The sequence below is a fragment of the Bos indicus x Bos taurus genome, chromosome 5, assembly GCF_003369695.1.
Source record: "Bos indicus x Bos taurus breed Angus x Brahman F1 hybrid chromosome 5, Bos_hybrid_MaternalHap_v2.0, whole genome shotgun sequence".
Classification (NCBI taxonomy): Eukaryota; Metazoa; Chordata; class Mammalia; order Artiodactyla; family Bovidae; genus Bos; species Bos indicus x Bos taurus.
Genome location: NC_040080.1, coordinates 49,425,432 through 49,452,159, shown reverse-complemented (window position 1 = coordinate 49,452,159; position 26,728 = coordinate 49,425,432). Strand labels below are relative to the sequence as shown.

Sequence of the window (26,728 nt, the reverse complement as noted above, 5' to 3'; positions counted from 1 at the left end):
ACCTGAGTCTGGAAGGCAGAGCTCCATTTCCCAAAGGGTAGCAAGGGAGATTGCAGGCAATACACAAAACACTTTCTATTTTTAATTGCCATGAATTTTTTATGGGTGCTAGAAAAATATTGGTTTTCCTTTTATGGCACTGATATAAAGTTTCTTTTTTCAATGAATGTATTGTGTGAAAGAAGGAGCCAATTTAAAGAAAAATATTAAGCAAATAAATCGGACCTATGGCACACAGATATGTGAGAATTCATGATGCTGATTTTCAAATGACTGACATTTGGGAAACCTGATTATAAGCAGATTCTCAAGTAGGTTCCTAGAACCAAGCTCTAGCCACCCAAACTCAGTGTAGCTAGTGACAGTGGGTTTGTTGCTTTGGGTTCATGAATGAAGCTGACCGGGAAGCAGCAGATAGCACACACATAGAGTGGGATTTGAAGTGGAGCTAGTGATTGTAGAATCCCCATGCCGATTTCATCTCCCATGACCAACCCTCATCAGAGACATCCTTTAGGCCTGTGATCCAGAGCCTGGGCTGATGACAGTGATGACACTGATGGTGATGTAGATAGTATGATGATGAAGATGATAATGGTGGCCAAGATGATGGAAAAAATGGTGCTGGTGATGAAGATGATGATGGTAGTAACAATACAAAGTAAAAGATATATGCTGAATACTTATTATACATTTAGAATGTGCCCAACCCTATTTCAAGTGCTTTAAGTGATTTATATGATCGCTTCATTAGGAACTATTATTATCTCCATTTTCCAAATGAAGAAACCAATGCTAGGTACTTTCTACATGTTAGCAGTTTAATCCACACAACAAGTTCACAAAGGACATAATTATCCCCAAATACAGAGACGTTAACTCACCCAAGATAATACAGCTGGTCAGTGGCAGGTTGGAAACTCAGACTCAGAGAGTCTGACTCCAGAAAACTTGTCCCTAACCACCAAACACATTGCTCCACCGGGAACAGGGCAATGAATGAGTCATGTCTCTATCCATTAAAGTCAATAGGGGAAGCAGATGTATGGGCATCTAAAGCATGTCTGAATTAAACACGTAACATGTTAGACTTTATCATCAGGTGTTGTAGGTACACAGAGTAAAGGGCAATTGATTCTGAATGGGGGCATCCTGGAGGGCTCCCTGGAAGAAGTGGCATTTGATCACAGCCTTGAGAGTCTTCAGTAGATGAGAAGATGAAGGGAAGGTTCCTATAAAGTGAGAAAACAGCAAGAGAAAAAGCGGAGAGCCTAGAAGTGCAGGGCGAACTGAATGATGCTCTGAGGACACGGTTAGTCCAACCAACACCAAAGCCTTCCCAGGGCCTTGGGGACCTGGAGGGGTGACGTGTGGCCTCAAAACATGGATCCTCTTCTCTTCTCCACCCAATTTTGATTTTTCTTATTTTGAGCTTTTTTATGAGTGCTTTCAAGAAAGACAGAGGGAAAGATGAATGTGCCCCAACCTGGCCCTACATAGGAGGCACTAGAAAGTAAACACCACCTCGCTAAGCTTATTACTCTGATAAACCCAAGAAGCATATGCCATAATTCAAAATTCAGAAATAACAAGAAAAGTTGGAAGGGAATGTCACCCACAATCCCTCTAGGCAGAGAAATCCTTGGTAAACATTTTGCTTTTTTCCCCCTGTTATTTACTCAGTGCATATTTTTAATAACATAATCCTGATCACTGTATGCAATTTTGAATTTCACTTTTTTGCCACTTACCATTTTAAAGATTTTTTTTCATTTATTGCAGCTCTCTGTAAACATTTTTAGTAACTGCATAAGTTTTATCACATACCAGAGTTTATTTAACCATGCTCTGATTTTCAAACATTTGTTTCTTTGTCAAATTTTGGATTCTATAAATAAGGTTTTGGATAAAAATCCTTGTGCATGAAGATTTTGCTGCATTTTGGATTCCAACCTTGGGACAGAGTCCCAGAAATGGAATTACTGAATCAAAGGAAAGGAGCATTTGTTAACACCTTGGCTACACAATGCCAAACTGCCCCATCATGGACTTGGAGCTGGCCACGGCTGCGGTGTGCTGTCTCTGTAAAAAGGACTTAGGTCAGTGTAGGGTGACGAGCACAGACATTAGAATCAGGCAGACCCAGGTTTCCAATCTTCTCTGCCTTGTGACCTCGAGCCTTGGTTTCCTTATCTGTAAAACAGAATTTCTCATCCTGGGCATTATTGACTCCTGGGCAAAACTCTTTCTTATGGGGACTGATTTGTATATTGTAGGATGTTTAGCAACATCTCGAGCCTCTACCCACTAGGTAGAGTAACAGTCCCTGGGATGTGACACAAGAAATGTCTCCAGATATTACCACGTGTCCCCTGGGAGGCAAAATCACCCCGCTTGTGGATCACTGCTGTAAAGCTAAAATAATGTAGTACAGTTCAGTCGCTCAGTCGTGTCTGACTCTTTGAGACCCCATGGACTGCAACACGTCAGGTCTCCCTGTCCATCACCAATTCTCAGAGTTTACTCAAACTCATGTCCATTGAGTCGGTGATGCAATCCAACCATCTCATCCTCTGTCGCCCCCTTCTCCTCCCGCCTTTAATCTTTGCCAGCATCAGGGTCTTTTCAAATGAGTCCATTCTTTGCATCATGTGGCCGAAGTATTGGAGTTTCAGCTTCAGCATCAGTCCTTCCAGTGAATATTCACTGATTTCCTTTAGAATGGACTGGTTGGATCTCCTTGCAGTGCAAGGGACTCTCAAGAGTCTTCTCCAACACCACAGTTCAAAAACATCAATTCTTCAGCACTCAGCTTTCTTTATAGTCCAACTCTCACATCCATACATGACTACCGGAAAAACCATAGCTTTCACTAGATGGACCTTTGTTGGCAAAGTAATGCCTCTGCTTTTTAATATGCTGTCTAAGTTGGTCATAGCTTTTCTTCCAGGGAACAGGCGTCTTTTAATTCCGTGCCTGCAGTCACCATCTGCAGTGATTTTGGAGCCCCAAAAAATTAAGTCTGTCACTGTTTCCACTGTTTCCCAATCTATTTGCCATGAAGTGATGGGACCAGATGCCATGATCTTAGTTTTCTGAATGTTGAGTTTTAAGCCAACTTTTTCACTCTCCTCTTTCACTTTCATCAAGAAGCTCTTTAGTTCTTCTTTGCTTTCTGCCATAAGGGTGGTGTCATCTGCATATCTGAGGTTATTGATATTTCTCCTAGCAATCTTGATTCCAGTTTGTGCTTCTTCCAGCCCAGCATTTCTCTTGTTGTACTCTGCATATAAGTTACATAAGCAGGGTGACAATATACAGCCATGACATACTCCTTTCCCAGTTTGGAACCAGTCTGTTGTTCCACATCCAGTTCTAACTGTTGCTTCTTGACCTGCATACAGATTTCTCAGGAGGCAGGTCAGGTGGTCTGGTATTCCCATCTCTTGAAGAATTTTCCGCAGTTTGTTGTGATCCACACAGTCAAAGGCTTTGGTGTAGTCAATAAAGCAGAAGTAGATGTTTTTCTTGAACTCTCTTGCCTTTTGGATGATCCAATGGATGTTGGCAATTTGATCTCCGGTTCCTCTGCCTTTTCTAAATCCAGCTTGAACATCTGGAAGTTCATGGTTCATGTACTGTTGAAGCCTGGCTTGGAGAATTTTGAGCATTACTTTGCTAGCATGTGAGATGAGTGCCATTATGCAGTATTTTGGCATTGTCTTTCTTTGGGATTGGAATGAAAACTGACCTTTTCCATTCCTGTGGACACTGCTGAGTTTTCCAAATTTGCTGGCATATTGAGTGCAGCACTTTCACAGCATCATCTTTTAGGATTTGAAATAGCTTAACTGGAATTCTATCACCTCCACTAGCTTTGTTCTTAGTGATGCTTCCTGAGGCCCATTTGACTTCGCATTCCAGGATGTGTGGCTCTAGGTGAGTGATGACACCATCATGGTTATTTGGGTCATAAAGACCTTTTTTGTATAGTTCTTCTGTGTATTCTTGCCACCTTTTCTTAATATCTTCTGCTTCTGTTAGGTCCATACCATTTCCGTCCTTTATTGAGCCCATTTTTGCATGAAATGTTCCCTTGGTATCTCTAATTTTCTTGAAGAGATCTCTAGTCTTTCTCATTCTATTGTTTTCCTCTATTTCTTTGCATTGATCCCTGAGGAAAGATTTCTTATCTCTCCTTGCTATTGTTTGGAACTCTGCATTCAAATGGGTATATCTTTCCTTTTCTCCTTTGCCTTTTGTGTCTCTTCTTTTCATAGCTATTTGTAAGCCCTCCTCAGACAACCATTTTGCCTTTTTGCATTTGTTTTTCTTGGGGATGGTCTTGATCACTGCCTTTTGTACAATGTCATGAACCTCCATCCATAGTTCTTCAGGCTCTCTGTCTGTCAGATCTGTTCCCTTAAATCTACTTGTCACTTTCACTGTATAATCATAAGGGATTTGATTTAGCTCATACCTGAATGGTCTAGTACCCTATAGAGCCTTGTGAGTCCTAGAGACAATGCATGTGAGGTGCTTTTTCACAGTGCCTGGCACAGAGTAGATGCTCAGTGAACAACAGCTGGACTGTTGCTCACATAGAATCATGGGATGCCACAGCTTCCATCTACAGGTCCTCTTAAGATCTTTCCTGCCCACCTACCCCTAAAAGAGAATTTCCTTCTCTGATTCTTTTTTGAGTTTCTTGCATATATTCTCCTGCTGTGGGAAATGGAGAGAAGGAGGGTCAGACTCTAGGTTAAGGCTTAGTAGAAGGCAGAGGGGTGTAGGGAAGTTTAACCCCTCACTACTGTCTGTTTAACCCCTGCATCATTGTCCAGATATTAAGCTTAGTGGATTGTACTCTGGTTAGGTTATCTTGATGACACCTTAGGGCTCTGGCTTTAGGATATGGAGTTTTCTGTCCTTTGACAATCAGAGTAAATAGTGACCACTTGGACTTTTGTCTCAAGAAGGACTTTAAGGCTGCATCTCCACTCAGTGGATAGGAGTTCTGTGATCAGTTAAGCATGTCTGCCATGGACGTGGAAGAGAAAGGGGAATATTTGCCGTTTTCACCCTCAGCTGAGACCTCACCTCCATAGGCCGGCTCCCACAAAGGGGATGAATAGCCCTCTTGTCAATCTCCTTTTGAGGAAGTAGCCCCTCCCTCAGACAAGAAATGGGAACCTAGAAGGTAGGCCTTGGGCCTGTAGAGGAGAAACTCCTGCCTTTCACTGAGCTGTTTGGATTTTAGGTACAAGTGTCTTATGAAAAGGTACAGCTGGATGGCAGAGAACTGGTGGGCTCTGCAGGCTTGGTTTCAGCTGGGTAATGAGGGGTTGGGAATGGGGGAGACAGTCCCTGACCCCCACAGGGAGCTAGGTTGGAGAGGGAAGGTTAAATTCTAGAAGGAGTTAATGTTTCAGTCATGAGTCTGAAGACAGAATGCCTTCTTATTCAAGGGCTTCTCTCTTTTCTCCTCTATTTTTTCCCTTCAACTGATTGGATGAGGCCCACCCACATTCTGGAGGGTAATCTGCTTTACTCACAATATACTGATATAAATATTAATCATATGTAAAAAATAGCTTCACAAGTAAGTCAGAAAGAGAAAAACAAATATAGTCTATTAATGCATATATATGTAATCTAGAAAAAGGATATTAATGAACCTATTTGCAGGGGAAAAATGGAGATGCAAGTGTAGACAATGGACTTGTAGGCACAGTGTGGGAGGGAGAGAGTGGGATGAATGGAGGAGGTGGCAGCAACATACATACACTAGCAAGTGTAAGAGGAATGGCTGGTGAGAATTTGCTATGTAGCCTGAGAGAGCCCATTCTAGCTCTCTGTGATGATGACCTGGAGGGACAGGATGGGGGGAGAGGAGGGAGGGTTGGGAGGGAGGGGATATATGTATAATTACAGCTGATTTGCATTGCTGTATGGCAGAAACCAACACAATATTGAAAAAATTTTAAATATATATTTAAATAAGTTAAAAAAACTTAAAAAAAAAATAGCATCACAGCAACATTTAGACTGACAACCGGGCACCATAGCCTAGCCCAGCTGACACACAAATTCACCATCATGAATATCTTCGAGGAACATCTCCCCAGATGTGCAACACCTCCCACTGTGCAAGAGATGATTTCCAGAGGGACAGGGGCAGTGCCTTAGATAACACTGGTCATGGGAGTGATGCTTTTCAATTCTATTTCCATTCTAATTGCTTTCAGAGGAAAGGCTCCACTTGATATGTGCCCCTAACAACTCTTTCACTTGCCCTTTGTAACAAAAGAAAACAGAACCAGAATTCAGGTATAAATTAATCACACTCTTTTTATTGAATTAACTTTCACAATGACCTTCTGTTTACAGCAAGGGATACTGATTTCCCATTTATGGCAGTGACATAATGTTTCTTTTTTAGATATATGTATTTAAAAAATAAAATGAGTCCATCGAAGATTAAGTAAATAATGATACAGGTGGTGCTTGGATACAACTACATTCCTGAAGGTTGCTTACAAGCTAACCACATTTGAGAAACACAGTCTTAGTCAAGGAAAGTCAGAGCTTCAGGCCCAACCAGTCTCCCGTAAGAAGATATTCTCTCCACGGCCTACCTGGGAACGTGCAGGTCTGGTTTGATGAAGGAGAAAGCTAGTTTTCTTCTAAGAAAGCATGAGAAAAACCAGAGTGTTTTCAGAGTTTGCCAGTGCTGAGAATAGTAAAACATGCCCCTCAAGGAGCATGGTTAAGTGCATAGACTCTGGAGCCGGAGTGCTGGGGTTCAAATCCTCCTTCTACTGTTAGTGGCTCTGCCCTGCTGAGAAGTTATTTCACCTCTTTGGGCCTCTGTGTCCTCATCTGTAAAATGGGTTTATAAAGGTGCCTACTTCATAGGGTGTTATAAGAATTCAATGTTAAAGTGCTCTAACTGTGCTGTCACAAATAGGTGTCATTTCAGACTGAGCTGCTATCGTTTGGAATGATGGACAAAAAGAATACTGTGTCACAGTGTACTAAGTGCTGTAATAAAGAAAGTACAGTGTGGCATCTGACACAGGGAAGTGGGGGAAATTCCAGAATGGTGTCCTGGAATATAATATATAAGCCGACACCTGGATGATCAGCAGGAGTTAGCCTGGAAAAGAGGAGAGAGAGAATGTTCTAGATAGAGGGAATAACAGTTTATGCCCAGGCTCAGAGGAAAGACACAGTATAGTCCATTCTTGTGATTGCAAGGGAGGCAGTACTGGTTACAGCAGAGGATGTGACAGAGGGGTGTGTCCCAGATGAAGAAGGCTGGAAGTAGACACGTACAAAAGGGCTTTCTGTGCCTTGTTAGAAATTGTGGGTTCCAAAGAGCAGGACTGGAGTTATCGTAGCAGCCTGCTTTGCTTGAAGCAGCACCCCAAACCTGATAAGTCGTGGACTGGCATGTGGTGAATGAACAAACGCTTCCCTCTCTGCCTGATGAGACCATTTCCATTGAATGAGGGAATCTCGAGAATCTCTACACCCCTTCTCTGTGAGTCTTGGCTGCTTGAAGGATCTGAAATCTTACTTCTGTCCACAGGTGACCTGGTGTCCCGAGCAATGCATCACCTGCAGCCGCTCAATGCCAAGCACCATGGCAATGGCACTCCCCTGCACCACAAGCAGGGGGCGCTCTACTGGGAGCCCGAGGCCCTGTATACCCTTTGCTATTTCATGCACTGCCCGCAGATGGAATGGGAAAATCCCAACGTGGAGCCCTCCAAAGTCAACCTCCAGGTGGAAAGGTAAGACATGTGTTGGCTTTGGATGACCAGAGAGAGAAGCTCCCTTCAGGTCGACACCACTTTGTGGTGGGTGGGTATTGCCTCTGAGGTGGTGCAAGGGTGGGGCAGGGGAGGGGCCAGAGCTGCCCAGTTTCCAGAAACTCACTGGAGGTTGAATCTTGTGCCCTGAGGAGTATCTGAGACTTCAGGCGTGCTAAGTGCTTCAGTCACGTCTAACTCTTTGTGACCCTATGGACTGTAGCCCACCAGGCTCCTCTGTCCGTGGGGATTCTCCAGACAAAAATACTGGAGTGGATTGCCATGCCCTCCTCCAGGGGATCTTCCTGACTCAGGGATTGAACCAACATCTCTTATGTCTCCTGCAATGGTAGGCGGGTTCTTTACCACTAGCACCACCTGGGAAGCCCTGAGACCTGAGTGGGATCTTTGAAATGCGTTTGCATAGGGCCGGTCCAATTTGGGATAAAAGTGGCCTGGGTCAGAAGAGTGGGTCTTCACATTCCAGAGAGATGAGGGTTTCTGCAGTGCCAGTGGGCTTCCTTGTGAAGGCACCTTTGGGGGATGCCAGCCCTATGGGTGGGAGATGTCTGTCTTCATTTCATCCTGGCTGTCCTGGGCACTTCAGGGGGAAACTGTCACACCTGCTCACCCAGAAGTGGGCTTCTCGGGTGCATGGGGGACAGCATAGCAGGTTCCATGAGGCAGAGTCCTCATGGCAGAGAAGGAAGGGAGGGCTTCCTGGAAGAGGAAGCTCCCTCTGACCCAGCTTCTGCTGCTCCTCAGCACCATCCATCTACTCCCCTGTGCCTCAACCTCCTCGTCCATAAACCAGCAGCAACACTAAGTGGTTTCCAGGTTCCCTTCTGCCTGGAAAACCCCAGGATTTTCTGAGGATGACTTCACCCTGTCAGAGGCAAGGCATCCAAACTGCTATCAGTCCAGAAGGCTGCCTGGAGGCGTCCCCTCATTACATGCAGACAGGTCCACAAAGCTCATCTCCCCTATGCGTGGGTGCTCAGTTGCTTCATTCGTGTCTGACTCTTTGTGACACCGTGGACTGTGGCCCACCAGGCTCTTCTGTCCATGGGATTCTTCAGGCAAGAATACTAAAGAGAGCCGCCATGCCCTCCTCCAAGGGATCTTCCCAACCAGGGGATCAAACTGCATCTATCTGCGTCTCCTGCATTGTAGGCAGATTCTTTACCCACTGAGCCACCCAGGAAGCCCCTCATCTCCCCCAGCATCTCACAAATCAGGCCCATCTTCCAATATACACAGGCTTGTTCACTGTAACTACTACAGTAATGACCTTGTTTATTGAGTGGTTAAAAGAGCTGGCTCTGTGACCCAGACTTGTAGGTTTGAATCCAGGCTCTTCCAATTAAAAGCTAGGGTATCTTGGAAAAGTGCCTTTAACCTCCCTGTGCCTCAGTTTCTTCATCTATAAAATCTATAAAATAAGAATAAATCCTTCATAGGGCTGTTTGAAGACTGAATGCATTGAACAGTGCCCAGCATGTAGTAAATGCTTAATAAACATTCCCTTTTATAAATGTTGTTGGAGAGCTTACCACACATAGCTAAACAGCTCCCAGTTTGGGCTCAATGCACTTTTTCTCTATTAAATGATTCCAAGTGGTTTTGAAATGTTCATTGGATGCTCTAATTCTGCCAGAATGGATTGGATTTAATTGGGCTCCTAAACCATGTCTCTTGGCTTTCAGTTAAAGAAGAGGATGGAGCATGGGTGAGACAGAAATTGCCTCTTTTTTTTTTTTTTTAAGAATCCCAAGTTAGCTTCAATATTTCAAGCCAGTCTGGAATTAACTTAATCAGGGGATTAGTCACGTCTGCCAGTATCCAGGCCAAATCAGTGGTGCCCTGTGTATATTTTCATGTGCCAAACATACCCAAAGTGGAGAGGTGGCAACGTGCACATGGTCACCAGGCAGAAAACAACCTCAGTCAGACACACCAAGACTTTGTGTTCTGAGTATGAATCATGATGGCTGGGAGGATGGAAGCCACTGGTCTCAGCTTTGGGGTATCTAGTTCTTCAGCCCCACCCAAAAGCCTGTAGAATGGGGTAGTTCCTCTGATTCATCTCCTCCCCACACCCTTCAATTCCTGCCTCTTTGTAGATGACCCCCTTGTATCTCCAGTTAGACCTCATCACCACTGAGCGCCAGAACCTTATGCAACTCAGCCTTCCAGTTTCACTGTCAAGTCTCACACTCTCAGGCTGGATCTTCTCAGGATACCTTATTCTTTTCTGCCCAACACAGCAAGTGTGTGTGTGTGTGTGTGTGTGTGTGTGTGTGTGTGTGTGTGTGTGTGTTGCCTGTGAGCTTTGTGAGGACACAGAACACATCTGTTTTGGTTGTCGCTCCGTACCTAATGCCAAACTCAACATCTGGTATATATCACAAAGTCGATAATTATTTGTAGGGTGAAAGAATGGACAAATCCATTGATCCAGCTGCCTATGGAACATTTCCATCAGGAGTGTTCACAACCACCTCAAAACTAAGGCCAACATCTTGCCCCTCAAACCGACTGTTCCTCCTTTCTCCCCAGTCTCCAAGAATGGCATCGCCATCAACCTAGTCAAACCAGTCAGAAAACCGGGCCTCACCCCACACTCCTTCCTTTCCTTCCCTCCTTCCTATAGCCAGCTAGTCAGTAGATCTTACTGAGGCAATATCTGTGCCATCTCCCATTCCTGTAGTCCAGGGGTCCCCAACCCTGCCCCCCCTCCCACATTCATGGCCTTTTAAAAACTGGGTTGTACAGCAAGAAGTGAGCGGTGGATAAGCGAACGAAGTGTCATCTGTATTTACTCAGATGGATATCCTCATTGCTCACGTTACTGCCTGAGCTCCACCTCTTGTCAGGTGAGCGGCACAGTAGATTCTCACAGGAGCACAAACCCCACTGTGAACTGTGCATGCGAGGGACCTAGGGTGCACACTCCTTACAAGAATCGTCCTGAAACCATCCCCCACCCTTGGTCTGTGGAAAACTCGTCTTCCATGAAACCAGTCCCTGGTTCCAAAAAGGTTGGGGACTGCTATTCTAACCCTTCCTCCCCAGATTGCTGCCACACTGCAAGGCCCAGCCCCTCGTTCCCTTTACTGCTGCCGTTGTTCAGTCGCTAAGTCACACCTGACACTGCATTTCATTTCTAAATGGTCTCCCTGGGTGTGAAGCTTAATATTCTCTGACCAGCTCCATCCTCACGGCCACCAAACTGAAACTCTAAAATACATATCTCATCCTGTGACCTATCCCTGTCCCCAACTCCCCAAGCATTGCGTGGCTCCCATTGTATTTTCAGTTATGTAGTTTCCATCTTCCCTTCTGGAATCTGTTTTCAGAATTCAGAGTGTAGTTGAAGTGACTATTAGTCTAGGGAGACCATCTAAGGGTTGCAAACTTTCTGGAACAAGTTTTAAAGAGGAATGAGCTGTGAGGGAGAGCCCAGTAAAGAGAACATGTTCTATAGTTTGTCGGAGTCCTTTATGTCAATATTTCCATTCCTCCTTGGTTGAACTTTCAGGGGATGACACAAAACAGAAAGAACTTACCATTTTTTGAGTTCTGTTCACTTTGGTCTTTGAGAAAGTATATGGATTTGGGAGTCAGAACAACTTTGGAATCAGATCCCGGCTCTGCTTCTTCCAGTTCTGGGACCTTGAACAAGTCATCTCATCCCTATTGAAACTCTTCTCTTCCACTGTAAAATGAGAATAAGACCAGCCTCTTGGGACTGGTGTAAGCCATAAATTAGATATTGTAACTAAGACATCCAGTGCCGTGCTTAATAGGAGGAGAGCTCCCCTTATCCTGCGAGAGTAGCTGATATACATCTTTTTATTTTTTAGCTCTAAAATGCTGTTGTCGTTGTCCCTAAAGAAGCCTGTGTATGATTCCTTCTAGACAAAAAGCTGTTTCTTCCCATTCTGAGCTAGAATAGAGCTTGGTATTTACTAGCATCTGAAAACACGCAGGGAAGGGCTTCAGAGGAGAGAGGGCTCTGTTTCCAGTAAAACATTTACAGCCACTTCATACCAAAACTTACTAACAAGACGTTTCCAGTGGGAGGGAGCATCCTAATTTGGAGCTGTTTTTTATCTTTCTTCCTGTATCCTTTTCCCCAAAATCAAACAACATTGCTTTCATTATCTATGCTGGCAAAGTCAGGTAAGGTTACAGTGCTTATATGTTTATCACAGACTCTTCAAGAACAGGAGCTGAATATTGTGTGCTTTTCATCCATACCCAACAGAAAGTCTGAGACATATTTGTTGACTGAAATAAAGATTGTTCTGTGCCTCAAACCATCTCTGCTTGTCAGAAGAGCCTTTCTTGGCTGGAGTATCTGGAACTAGGTCTCCGTATACCATTTTCCTCTTTCATGTGGGCATAGCTTTCGAGTTGCTACATTTGTTTTGAATAGTTTCATTTTTCATTGTGGGGTTTTGAAGAAGCTCAGTGCCAGCATAAAATTTCTGTAGTTTAAGTTGTTCCAGAACTTTGGCTACTATTTTTTGAGCTTCTGAAATCTCTCACTTTATGTTAAAAAAAAAACTCAGATAAATTTTGTAAGATTATGATTAAGCTATATGTATTTCCCAAACAGTAATGATAAATGTAAACACCTCAGTTCTGAGGTTAGGGGTCACGTGTGGCTACTACTGTTTTTTAATAGAATCATCTTAAATCTATGACAAGATTTTCCTGCCTTATATCATTACTGGGGCTTCCCTAGAGGCTCAGATGGTAAAGAATCTGCCTGCAATGCAGGAGACCTGGGTTCAATCCCTGGGTCAGGAAGAGACACTTGCTCCTCAGAAGGAAAGCTATGACAAACCTAGACAGCAGAGACTTCACTTTGCCAACAAAAGTCCATATAGTCAAACCTATGGTTTTTCCAGTAGTCATGTACAGATGTGAAAACTGAACCATAAAGAAGGCTGAGAGCCAAAGAATTGATGCTTTCAATAAAGAATTGATGCTTTCAAAGTGTGGTGCTGGAGAAGACTCTTGAGAGTCTCTTGGACTGCAAAGAGATCAAAGTAGTCAATCCTTAAGGAAATTAACACTGAATGCTCATTGGAAGGACTTATGCTGAAGCTGAAGGTCCAATATTTTGGCTACCTGATGCAAAAAGCTGACTCATTGGAAAAGACCCTGATGCTGGGAAAGATTGAGGGCAGGAGGAGAAGGGGACAACAGAGGATGAGATGGTTGGATGGCATCACCGACTCAATGGACATGAATTTGAGCAAACTCCAGGAAATAGTGAAACACAGAGATGCCAAGTATGCTGCAGTCCATGGGTCACAATGAATTGGACATGACTTAGTGACTGAACAACAACAACATCATTACTAGAAATACTAGTGATTCCTAGATGTGTTTGAACATGAATGATTTCAGTCATTTGTCACCATAAAATTAAAAAGAGGAGGATAAATAGGAGTGTTTTGTTGCCTGGGTTAGCCGGTAATGCCTGAGACGAACAGTGATCAGCTTCACATAGAAGACTAGGCATTAGGTACTTTTACTGTACCCCAGTCTCTTGAGGAAACCAGCCAAACTTTACACCCAGGCAGTGGCAGTTCTCACCCCTCTTGTAAGCAGAGCTGTGCAAACAGATGTGGCAGACTGTCTACCAGGGAAATCTCAGCCACAAACATGAGCCTCCAATCACCAAGAATTTGAGGAAAATGAATGGGAGAAACAGAACAGTCTTAACAAATGGAAAAATTTACACTTGAGGAAATAGAGTTAACCAAGCAACAGACATTAGAAGCTAACGATATTCAAATACATCTTCCAAGAAACCTTACCAGAAAATCATCAGAACACATCAGTACATGACAAGTGATATCCAAATGTTAACATATTCCAGTGGAAACACCCAAGGTTATGCAAAATTTCTGGCCTGATTGTAACTCTTCCCCATTCTTTCCCATCAAGGTATGTGTATCAGAACACAAGTGAGGAGAGTATCCTTGATACAAGCAACACTACTAACAGGAATGTTTAGTTGCAAAAGCTGAACCTGCTTAGCAGAAAGAAAACCTCTGAGAGGCCCAGCGTAAGCAGAGGGTTAACAAATCCTTCCCCTTCCTGCATGAGAATTTGACCTTGGGTTAATTCTCTAGCTCTGTTGCCCTGGAAACATGATAAAATTTGCAATATCAATTGTGTTACTAAGCAACATTGCTTATGGTCAAAATGACCCTAGATTGGCACATTATATCTGGCCTTATAGTACTATAAATACTTGGTAAATATCCAGAGATTTGGGCTTCCTTGAATTCACTGATCCCTATAATAGTGATGTTCCTTTCAAGAACCTTGGAAGCTATTTCTGTGGAGTTGTTACAGGAGATGCTTGGATTCATAAATCAGGGCAATTCTCACAACCACCCAAGTGGATCTTATCTTCTTGCACCTGAGCATCACCTGGGTAGAAGATAGCTCTGAGATGGCTGGGTGAATTGTTACAAGGCCTCCCAGTAAAGGGAACGTCTGATGTTGTCACACAGGACAAGAGTGGCTATGATGGTCCCATAAGTCTATATGTTTAGTAGAGCTTAAGAAGACTTCTGGTGTGGGACTTCCCTTATGGTCCAGTGGCTAAGACTCTGCATTCCCAATGCAGGAGACTCAGGTTCGATCCCTGGTCAGGGAACTAGATCCCATATGTTGCAACTAAGAGTTCACATGCTGCAACTAACGCTGGACAATGGTCACTCCCAGAGGACCTCTGTCACCATTACCCTTGAATGCTAAATGTCTCTGCTACCTCCTCTGTCATGTTCCATTTATGTCACACCACTTGCTTCTAAATCAGTGGAGCCTGGGCCACATCCCTGCACAAAGCAGGAGGGGCAACTGGGAACATGAATTTTTACCTTACTGAACCATGAACTTATGATACGGGAAATTCTCCAAACAGTAAGGTTATCAGTGGTTCCAGGCTCCCAAAAGCTTGACAGAGGGTCACTACACTCTTCTACTTTACTTTTTAAAAAATAAATAACACATAAGTGGATCATTTGCACAGTTCAGTACTTTTGACCATGATTAGCCACACAGCTCACAACTGATTGGCTTATATACCACAGGGAATACTCCCCAACATATGGACTCTTTCTGCTGACACCCTAGGAACCTCGACAGCAAGAAGGAAGAGACAGGAGAACTATTTTTTTCCTGGCATTCTAAGCAGCAATGCAGGATGCCTTTTCCCAGAGGAAGAATGCTACTTTCTCATCTTCCTAAGGGCCATGATCACATCTGGCACAAAAGTCCTCTAAAATGTACCCCCAGTGCTAGTGGGTCCTGGAGAAATTCAGAACCAGTGGATGAATAGGGACAACCCAGAGTGGGAGAACCATGTTTTTAGACCTGTTTTCTGCAGGGCTATTTGTGGGCTTGCCTGCAATTCCAACCATTGTATAAACAGTTCTAATGAAAAAAATGCGTGTTGAATTCTAAATAATTACCTTAAGAAACAAAGTTTTAAAACATGATGTATGTGTGACATGAGTGTCACTGCAATTTACTTCATCTGGCCAGGGTAAAAGCAACTCTAATCCCAATATTTTTCAAACTGCAGGTTACAGCCCATTAATGAGCCATTAAATCAACGCAGTGCAGAGATTGGCAAACGATACCCCGCAGGCCAAGCTTGGCCAACTGCCTGTTTTTATAAAGTTTTATTGGAACACAGCCAAACTCACTTGTTTACATATTATTTATAGCTTCTTTGGCACTTGTGGCTAGTTCTGACAGAGACCAAATGACCTACCAGGCTGAAAATACTATTTAGCCCTTTCTTAAAAAAGATGCTGGTTCCTGATGCTGTGGTTGTTAACTTGCATTTTTTAGAAATTAAGTAAAATTTAATAGAAAAAAAAAATAGAGTCTCTTGCCTGGAGGAAGGTAACTATATTTCTTGAAACTTTTTTTTTTTTACATTAACTTCACTGGAGTTGATAATCTTGCCAAAGTCATGCAGCTAACATTGCAGAACTAGTCTTTGAACTCTTGGCATCAGGCCCTACTCAGTGTTTGTCTTTGCTAGTCTGTTTTGCTGTCCCTGGATTATGGTTTGAAAGAAATATTTGAAAGCCTCATCCCTAATCTCTAGAATCTTTTTATAATCTTTATGAATGTTTACAGGATATAAAATGAATATACTTATTAAATAAAATATAAATATACAAAAACTTTGAAGGAGAAACTTTGAGTCACCCAGAGTCTCTGCATCCAGGAATGAGCACTAAGACCTTATAGGGAATTTCCTTCCAATCTTAGTTTTCTGTGTATGTGCAAAAGTTTTTTGGTTGTTTCACAAAATAAGGACCCAATGGTAAATGCAGTTGATCCATGTCATTGAATTGACGTGGATTATTATTATTATTTTTCCAATGGATTGTCCCATCATTGGATATGGAATTTAAAGTCAAGACAGCTGAGCACAGGCACGTTGAACACGCTTCATGTTGAAGATGATAAAACTGAGGCCCAGAGGGATGAGTGTACTTGTCTGGAGTCATAAGCGTATTTTCAGTGGATTTGCAAAGGCAGTGCCTCAGTGCCTTTGCACATGCTTTGCCCTCTTCTTGGACCACTGTCCCCTCTGCTCCGTCATCTCACTTCATCCTTCAAGATTCATTTTAAGCATCTCTTCCTCCAAAAATCCTTCCCTATTGTCTGAGGATGCACTGAGTGTCCAGGGCATAGCTCAGTGGATAGCATTTAGTAAGTGCTCAGTAAATGTTTGCAGAACTGAATAGAGCTGGGTCTGAAACCTGCATGTTCTATCTCTCATCCAGAGAGCCATGTGGCCATTGCCAGCTGGCAGCCCTCGGATTGGCACTGGCTCTACTGCTCGCATGCTCCAGGCTTATTTCCCTAGCTATCCCCAAAAGTAATCACTGACATTTAACAGGTGATCCATAAATGACCAGGGGTTATTATTTACTTCCTTAATCCAGATTGATGTCTTCTTAGATATTATAAGAGATTTTGACCAGCACTTAGTATATGGCAGATCCTGCTCTACATACTTTATGTTATTAACTAATTCAGTCCTTGGAATACCCCTTGAGGCAGGAGCTAGCCTCACGTCTCCCCATTTCACAGATGAGGAAACTGAGGTGCGGTGAGGTTAAATAAAAAAGTTATACACTTGGGCAAGTCTATGTGCGTGCGTGCTAAGTCACCTCAGTCATGTCTGACTCTTTACAACCCTATGGACTGTAGCCCACTAGGCTCCTCTGTTTGTGGGATTCTCCAGGCAAGAATACTGAAGTGGGTTGCCATGCCCTTCTCCAGAGGATCTTGCCTACCCAAGGATTTTTTTTTTAATATAAATTTATTTATTTTAATTGGAGGCTAATTACTTTATAATATTGTATTGGTTTTTCCATACATCAGCATGAATCCGCCACAGGTATACACGTGTTCCCCATCCCGAACCCTGCTCCCTCCTCGCCAGTCCAAGTTCGATGCATGATACTGGTTGCTTGGGGCTGGTGCACTGGGACTACGCAAGGATTGAACCCACATCTCTTATGTCTCCTGCATTGGCAGGCGGGTTCTTTGCCACCAGCGTACCACCAGTGCCACCTGGGAAGCCCTGGGCAGGTCTGAGAGTATCAGAAACATCAAATGAATGCTGTGTGGCCAGAGGGAAGGAAGCCCTCTTTCTCTCTCTCTCTCTCTCTGTTTCTCTCTGTTAAGGGAATGGAATGCATACCACGGGGTGGGGGAAAGGAAGGCGAAAGAACAGAAAACAAGACCTTGTTCTGAAGAGTTGTTGGGTGGAAGAACAAATTAGGCAGTAAAGAAGGTTGAGAGAACCGCCAGGCTATCAGCACTTTCTCCTATAAGAAATGAGGAGCGAGAAGGAAGGTGAGAGACCAGAACTCCATCTGGTACTTCGTAAGCCCTCTCTTGATGGAGGCATAAGTGTGCCTAAAGAAAGGTGATGAACATTTGATAAGCAGCTATTATTGTGCCGTGTGCTACGTGGGCTATTTTACTTACAGAGTTTAACCGAACCACTACACTCCACCTTGTGAGGTAAAAATGCCTTCATCTACCTGTGAGATGGTTAAGTCTAGTCACTACTAGTAGGAAAATGCTATTTGGAAGCTCTTTAGGTAATGCTAAGGACCTTCATAGCGCATTAATTATACCTCTGGACATTTTTTATTCTGGAGCCATAATGCCTGAGTTTATATCTAGGTTCTGACACTTCCTATCTCTGTGACCTTAACTCAACCACTTAACCACTCTGAGCCTCAGTTTTCTTATCTGTAAAGTGGGAGCTGTCATAGAATCTGCTTCAGAGGGCTAGTGTGAAGCTATTATGTGTTAATATATAGAAAGCACTTAAAATCCAGCATGCATTAGGCTCTTTATAGACAACGGCCATTATTAGTCTCACAGTCACAGTGCTTATAACCTAGAGGTATACTGTAGGAGGGCTCCTCAAATTTTAAAGTGCATTTGAATCCCGTGGGATCTCATTAAAATGCAGATTCTATTCATTATATCTGGGGTAGGGCCTAAAGTGCTTCTTTTTTTTTAAAATTTTGTTTGCGCTGTCTTCTCTGCCACACCCAGGCTCTTCGTTGTGGAGCTCAGGCTTTCTCTAGTCTTGGCAGGGGCTTAGTTGCCCTGGGGCCCGTGTTGTCTTGTTGTTCAATCAGGGATTGAACCTGTGTCCCCTGCATTGGAAGGCAGATTCTTAACCACTGGATCACCACGGAAGTTCCTGAAGTGCTTCATTTCTAGCAGGCTGCCGGGTAGTGCCAGTGCTCCACAGAGCATCATGTGAATAACAGTATTGTGGATTTGTGTGTTTGTCATTCATTCCCCCAACCTCCTCCTGCCCCCATTTCAAGTTTCATAAACTCCAGTACTTTGGCCACTTGATGCGAAGAGCTGACTCATTGGGAAAGACCCTGATGCGGGGAAAGATTGAGGGCAAGAGGAGAAGAGGGCAACAGAGGATGAGATGGTTAGATAGCCATGAATGTGAGTGAGTTTGGGCAAACTCCGGGAAATAGTGAAAGACAGGGAAGCCTGATGTGCTGCAGTCCAAGAGTTTGACACAACTTAGCAACTGAACAACAAAGGGAAGAATGAACCTTTTTTGGTATTTTCATCTCTCTGGCAGAGTTCAACACGTAATAGGTGTCCAAGAAATATTTCCCCAGTTGGGGGGACCAGATTGAGCTCTGCAAGGCCTCCATTCCCATTCACAGGCTTCCTTGGTGGCTCAGTGCTAAAGAATCCGTGTGCCTGTGTAGGAGATACAAGTTTGATCCCTGGGTCAGGAAGAACCCCTGAAGAAGGAAATGAAACCTACTCCAGTATTCTTGTCTGGAAAATCCCATGGACAGAGGGACCTCACAGGCTATGGTCCATGAGGTTACAAAAGAGTCGGACACAACTTAGCAACTAAACAACAATGACAAATTCACCTTAATTCATGGAGATGCTGGATCCTGCTGCAGTTTGCCAAAATGAATGGATTCCAGAGGTCAGATGTGACCAACCTGCAGAACTCTCAGGCTTTGGAGCAGTGACCAAGGGAAAGCACTGGGCATCCAAATATAATGATCATCGTCCAATTAACAAGGTGGCCAGCAGAGGCTCGGAAATAGCAAATTAGCCACAGCCTGCAGGAGAAGGGTGAGGCAGGATCTGACAGGTGTCCTCCCCAGGGAGAGGCAGCAGGGCAGATCCTAAACCATGTCAGCTTCAGGGCTGTTAAACGCCTCCAGCCCTCAGGGCTAGTCCAACAGCTTATACCATTACCCTGGAGTTTTTTCCCAGCCTATGGGGGAGTGATTGCTCCTGACCACAGGTAACAAGCTGGGTGGTTCAAGTTTAAAAACAGCCCCCTCTCCCAACTTGGGGAGTTAGTCTGATCAAACACGTGCATGTCACTTGTTCATTTCAGTATCCAAGTCTTTTCTGAATCCCAGTTAACCATCTGGTCTGGTCTGACACCAGCTTCTCCTTATTTTATGGGACCTTACCTTCATGACAAAGATAAAGGAACTAGCATTGCTGTGTCCAGTATGGTAACCAGTAGCCATGTGAAACTGTTTAAATGAACTTCAGTTGACTAAAACTATAGCTTTGGTTCTTAGGACCACTTACCTCTTTTCAAATGCTCAATAACTAGATGTGGCTAGTGGTTCCTGTATTGGATCCCCAGATAGGAAACATTACCAACATCACAGAAAACTAGAGACTGAACTAGAGACTCAATGCACATAGTGTCCCTCTTAAAGGAAAAAGAGTCCATGAGACTCACACACCTGAAGCAATAAAGTAAGAAGTGTAGGGACCAGCTCCACTGTGGAGGCATTTTTTTTGTTTCTGTGTTTTGATCATCTTAGAGCAAAGTTTTTCAAAGCAGCCATCATCATCATCATCACCGACAAATATCACCACGTATTTATGACATACTAGACTCTCTACCTGGAGAAGAAAATGGCAACCCACTCCAGTATTCTTGCCTGGAGAATCCCCATGGACAGAGGAGCCTGGCAGGCTACAGTCCATTGGGTCGCAAAGACTCAGACACAACTGAGCAGCTAACACACACACAGACTCTACTAAGTGCATTAGTCATTGGGTCTTCACTAGAATCCTAAGAGTATAGTAGCATATCTTACACTATCACAGTCTGCCTTCTTCTGAGGAACTTCAGGCTCAGAGAGATTGTGCAGCTTGCCTGGGTCACACAGCAAGTCAGGGTAGAGTCCAGAGTTTGCTCCATTAACCAGGTGCCCTGCCACTGGGATGGGCAGGATATCAGGCATAAAGCAGGGAGCACAGGATTCCCTGGAAAGGGTAAAGGCCAATAGGAGATTCTTGTTTTAATATGTTTCCCCCACCTCTTCCCTTTTCCTGCTAATATTTCCCCCAGCTTAGGCTTCAGTAAGTATCACTAATGTAAGTGGAATAATAATAATCAAATCACTTCATCTGGTTGCTGCTGCTGCTGCTGCTAAGTCCCTTCAGTCGTGTCCGACTCTATTCGACCCCATAGACGGCAGCCCACCAGGCTCCCCCATCCCTAGGATTCTCCAGGCAAGAACACTGGAGTGGGTTGCCACTTCCTTCTCCAATGCATGAAAGTGAAAAGGGAAAGTGAAGTTGCTCAGTCGTATCCGACTCCTAGTGACCCCATGGACACTAGGCAAGAGTACTGGAGTGGGTGCCATTGCCTTCATCTGGTTAGAGAATAGCAAAAAAAAAAATCTTTGAGAAGAATGTTAACCTCCTGAAACAAATAGCTGGCTATGTAAATACAGACCCTGCCTCTTAAATCTTTACCTCAGTGCTGCTTGAGCTTTTCATTCCTTATTGTACTTTTCGATGTTCTTAATTACTTGTTTTATTTACTAATGGACTTCTTATTCAGTTGTTCATTCTTCATTCATTCATTGAACATACATCCAGTGCCTCTTTTTAATTTAATTAAATTACTTACTTTTGGCTGTTCTGGGTCTTTGTTACTATGGGAGGGCTTTCTCTGGTTGCGATGAGTGGGGGGCTGTCCTTCATTGTAGTGTATGAGCTTCTCATTGTGGTGGCTTCTCTTATTTCAGGGCACAGGCTCAGTAATTGTGGCACATGGGCTTAGTTGCTGCATGTCATGTGGGATCTTCCTGGACCAGGAATTGAACCCATGTCCCTTGCATTGGCAGGTGGACTCCCAGTCACTGAACCACCAGGGAAGTCCCTCAAGTGCCTCTTTCAAGCATAGTAATTGGAAGAGCTGCTTGCTGGGCACCATTATAAGCACTTTGCATGAATTAACTCACTTATCCCTCACGAGAACCCCAGAAGGGAAGTATTGTTATCGTCATCCCCCGTTTATAGATGTGGAAAGTGAGGCAGAGAGGTTCAGCAACTTGTCCAAGTTCACAGGGCTCAGAAGTGGCCCCGTGCTGGGGGGAGGGGGGAGGCGAGGAAGCCCAGAGACCTCTAGGCTCTACCCTGAGCAGCTCATTTATCATCAAAGATAGAAAGTGCCAAGGGTGAGAAGGCAGATGCAGATAAACTGCTGGGAGGCTCAGGGAAGGTGGTTTTGAGTCAGACTTTGAAAGACAGATGAGATCAGGCATTCTAGGTGGGAGGAGCTGCTGGCAAAGGCTCCAAGAAAGGAAATCACAAGATACATGTTGGGTGGGGCCGGGGGGGTGGTGGGGGCAGGCGGGAAGCACATGCCATAGACCAGAGGCCAGACTGACCTTCAGCTGGTTGGCAGAAGTGCAGATGTTCAGCCAGTTGTTAAAATGCTGAAATATTTCTGTAGGGGGTTGATAAAAAGCTGCTGCCCCACCTGTCCTCTTCCCACCCTGCCTGTGTCCTGCCGTCCAGCTGCTGCAGCAGGGTGTCTGGCCCATAGAAGGTCCTGTCTGCATCAAGACCATAGGAGTTAGGTGGTGCCTGGGCCTCCCCCACAGTCAAGGATTTAGAAAATACACACTGAGTTGAAAGTCTATGGAAGAAAAATACATCCTGTAGGTGTTGATGGGCCTCTGTTCCTTCAATGGTGGAGTTAGGGTGAAGGTTTGGACAAGGGAAATGCCTGAGCAAGGTACAAATAACTGCTCATCTTTCAAGACTCAACTGCATCCTCACCTCTGCTGTGAAACCTTTGTGCCCCTCACCCCTGGTGCCCATGAAGGCCTCTGTGAATGATTATAACAACTCTTGAATGCCAGTCTGAGCCAGGCCCTGTGATGAGCTTTTCCAGGTTATTCCTCTTAAATGCCCCAGTCTCTCTCTGAGATGCTGTGCGTGCATGCTAAGTCGCTTCAGTCATGTCCAACTCTTTGCTACCCCATGGACTGTAGTCTGCCAGGCTCCTCTGTCCATGGGATTCTCCAGGCAAGAAAACTGAATTGGGTTGCCGTGCCCTCCTCCAGGGGATCTTCCCGACCCAGTGATCGAACCAATGTCTCCTGCAGCTCCTGGATTGCAGGCAGCTTCTTTACCGCTGAGCCACCAGGGAAGCCTCTGAGATACTGTAACGCTGCCTACATACATATGGGGAGGAGTGGAGAAGTCTAAGGACTGGCCCAAGGTCACACAGCTAAGCTAGTAAGTGCCTGGGCTGGAGGCTGATCCTTGCACTGTGATTCCAGAGCCTGTGTCCCCTTGACCTGCTCCTGTGTGGCCCCAGTCACCACTCTGGCCTCATTTGCTTCCAAATGTCTGTCTTCGCTGCCAGACTTTGAGCTCCTTGCCGGCAGGGACTGGGCTTTGATCATCTCTTGCTCTCTCTGGCAGCCAGCCAAGCCTGGCACAGAGTAGAGGGGGATATGAAGATGATCTGAGTGCATGGCAGCGGGAGGATGGAGCAGGGGGTGATGGAAGGACCAGTTAGAATGTTCCTGCAAAAGTCCCACAAGGATGGCTTGGCGGAGTGGCAGAGTCCCCCAGTGAGAGGGGTCACCAGTGGCCTCCTCCCTCTGCTGAATGGTCCAGAGGAAAGCTATATTAGCTTCCTTGGATTTTTGGCTCTTTCTCATTTGCCCAGAACCCTTTGCCTGCCCTGTTTCCAGGGCCTCAGGAACCGTACGTGAATGTTCTGAACAAGCAGGAAAGCATTTTTGTAAAGAACAGCAACACAAATGAGCCTTTGAAACTGCCTGGTGTAAACTGTGGGCTGCCCCAGGGTGGCAAAGGCAGTGGGAGCCAGAGCGCCTGGTACCAGCAAGGCCTGGAGAAAGAGAAAGAGAGGGAAGGAGGAGGGCATTCTCTGGGCTCAGCCTGCTTTCAATCCACCTGCTCCTGTGCCAAGTTTTCACCCCTTTTTTATCCTTTCAGAAATAGTGATATTGACAGCTGCCAGGACAGACCTGGGTTTCACGTGTTACAGGAAAGAGTCCAGGCAGTAAATCTGGTCATTTGCCCTGAGCAACAGAGCATCTGGGTTGCCTTTTCATTCCTCAAAGTTTGACTTCCCAAACAAAGCCTATACATGTCTCCATGTACCCCAGTCTACAGTTTTGCTATGTTTATTGATTTAATCACATTCTCCCCTCCAACCATTCTGCTGTCCTCATGGACTGCATATATTTACAACTGCAATACAGGTGCTATAAATACAGATTTTTATACAGATCTGTCTTTTTACTGAAAAGTTGTATATGCTCATTTTTTTTAACTTTGGAAAATACATAAAAATATAAGAAAGAAAATTAAAGTTATCCACAATTCTACTACCCAGAGGTAGCCAAAATGATTGTTTCATATATTTTTTCCTTTTTTTAATACAAATTAAAATAACTGTATGGCGTATATACAATTTTATATCTTTTTTATTTCACTTACTAGTATGCCATAAGCATTATCCTAGCACTACTACAGAGCATTCATAAACATCATTTTTAATGACTACAAAATATTCCGTCTTGTGAAGGCACCATAATTTGCCTAACGGTTCCCAGGTTGCTGGGCATTTGACTTGTTTCCAATCTGTGAATTGCTGTTCTTTTAAAACTGCCCACAGTGGTGTGATAAAAACACCAATGTAGAGGGAATGGGTATAAAAAGAGTAGTCTGCCTGGAGCAACTGAGGGGTTAATTCACGGGTCTCTGATGGCCCATGTGAGGGAGAAATTGCAGGAGGGGGAGAGCCCTGAGAGGAAGGTGGGCTTCCCCAGCCCTGTCTCCTGCTGCTTTTTCCAGGAAGAAATGCCATGTGGGAAATATCAGGAGGGGCAACACCCTGTCTATAACGCTTCTAACCACAGTCATTATCAAAATCTCCTGGAGCGAGTGCTTCTTGGTTTCCGGGGATCGCCCACACTTGCAACCTCCCTGGATTCCAAAAGTGGAAAGACCAGCCAGAGCTGCTTTTCACAACTTATGAGACTGGAAGGAAAGTCTAGGAAAAGCATGAGATTTGCCCAAAGCCATACAGTGAGTAGTCAGATAAAACCAGAGGGCGGGGAATTCCCTGGTGGTCCAGTGGCTATGACTCTGCACTCCAGCGCAGGGGGCCTGGGTTTGATTTCTGGTCAGGGAACTAGATCCCACACACTGCCGAACTACAAAAAGAAGTATCCCACATGCCTCATCATGTCCTACTCTTTGAGATCCCATGGACTGCAGCATACCATGTTCCTCTGTCCAGGGGGATTCTCCAGACAAGGATACTGGAGTGGGTTGCCAGGGAATCTTCCTGACCCAGGGATCGAACCCAGGTCTCCCACATTGCAGGGGATTTCTTTTACCATCTGAGCCACGAGGGAAGCCCAACTAAGACCCAGTGCAGCTAAATTAATTAATTAAACTTTAAAAAAAAAGAAATAAAAAGAAACCAGGGGGCTGCTCTAGGGATCCCTGGAATTCCCCACCCTCCTTCCCATGTAGTTTCTAGAACAGAGAAGAGAATTCCAGCATCATCATCAAGCAAGTTTTGAGCTTGTACAGTGTACAGAGTTCATTGCACATGTACTTGGCCATGTCTGTAGAGAATGAAGTTTCCAGTATTCCAGGAATTGTTTGTTTGTTGGCTGTGTTTGTTTATAACTCTGGATTTAAAGTCTTCGCTCTGTTTTCACCCTGTAGATAAGAAACATTCCCAGGGAAGACTTCCTCAGTTCTTGCAAATTGGTGTGAGGAGTTCGGTCAAGATTCAGCAGGTCAGGTTCAGGCCTGCCCAGGAATTTGGGCAGAACATGCTGGCAAAAGAAGGTTCATATTTTCCCAGGCTTTGTTCTCACTGAAGAGTTCAAACTCCAAGGCTGGAGCTGGTCCTTTGGCAGTCCTTTGTCACGCTGCTCTCTATGAATTCATTACATAGAATTCCACCCCTCATATGGCCATTCTCCAGCCCCTTATGGCAGCATGGTGTGGAAAGAATATTGTTATGAAGGAAAAAGGGAACCAATAAATAGTCAAAATCCAGGACCAACCTACTGAAAACACTCACACTGACTGCAGATTCTACGGCCTCCAAAAATCCATCCCTGGAGGCGCTGCCCCTTCCAGACCCCAGAGCACTTTACAGGAACATCCCACAAGGCACTTATTATCAGCCTTGCATCATGGTTATCTGCCCTTCCTTCTTTGATGGCCACTTTCTGCTCCAATCCCCCAATTGAAAGTCATGATCTAACAAGTTTACAGGATAATTAAGGGCAAACAGACATCACCATTAGGGACGCCCTGGGAAACTGGGGTTATGTGGCCACACTAACCTCCCTTGCTAGACTGAACACCAGGGTTCAGGTTTTAAATCCTTGTGTCTTCCACAAAACTCAACATGGACCCTCGCTCTAAGGAGAGAGTCAGTAAATAAGGAACAAGTTTTAAGTGATTGGCCTGCTCCATGAATAGTCCTCCCTGTTCACACCTTTATCATCTCTCAGATTCATCCACGCCAGTACCTCCCGTCCACTTATCCCTTCAGCTACTCCGGTCCACACAGAGACCCCAAGCTGGCTCTGCAGTTCCTCATCTGACTTCCTCTGCCTGGATTCCTCTTCTGAGTCCTTCTCTCTCCCACTTGCAGGCTCAGGACGGCATTTTGCAACATACTCTTACCCTCTTCAGCTCCAGCTGATTCTGATTCATTCTGCCATAAGACTTTGTACCTTCCTTTATCAAAAGGCTTTTCAGATAAGCCACTTTTCTCATGTTTTTCACATTAGATCATGAGTTGGTTGAAGACTAAAGTCTTTTCAATATCATCAAGTATAGAAGCTGATGCATAGTAGGAGCTCATTTTATTCATTCATCTATTTGACTGTATGTATAGCACATGTATTCTATGCCAGGCGAAATATCTGTCTTCACGGAGCTTACTTTCTACTAGGGGGTGCAGAGGAAGAACAAATGCATAAATAGTAAAG

General features: G+C 44.5%; 1 protein-coding gene across 2 annotated transcripts in view; it reads left to right on the top strand.

Annotated features, from left to right (window-relative positions):
* Positions 1-26,728, top strand: part of BTBD11 (BTB domain containing 11) — a 333,614-nt gene that overhangs the window by 205,077 nt on the left and 101,809 nt on the right. For both annotated transcript variants that reach the window (XM_027541876.1, XM_027541875.1), the window contains exon 3: positions 7,595-7,799. In XM_027541876.1, coding sequence (XP_027397677.1) covers positions 7,595-7,799 — 205 coding nt within the window. The remainder of the gene's footprint in view (positions 1-7,594; positions 7,800-26,728) is intronic.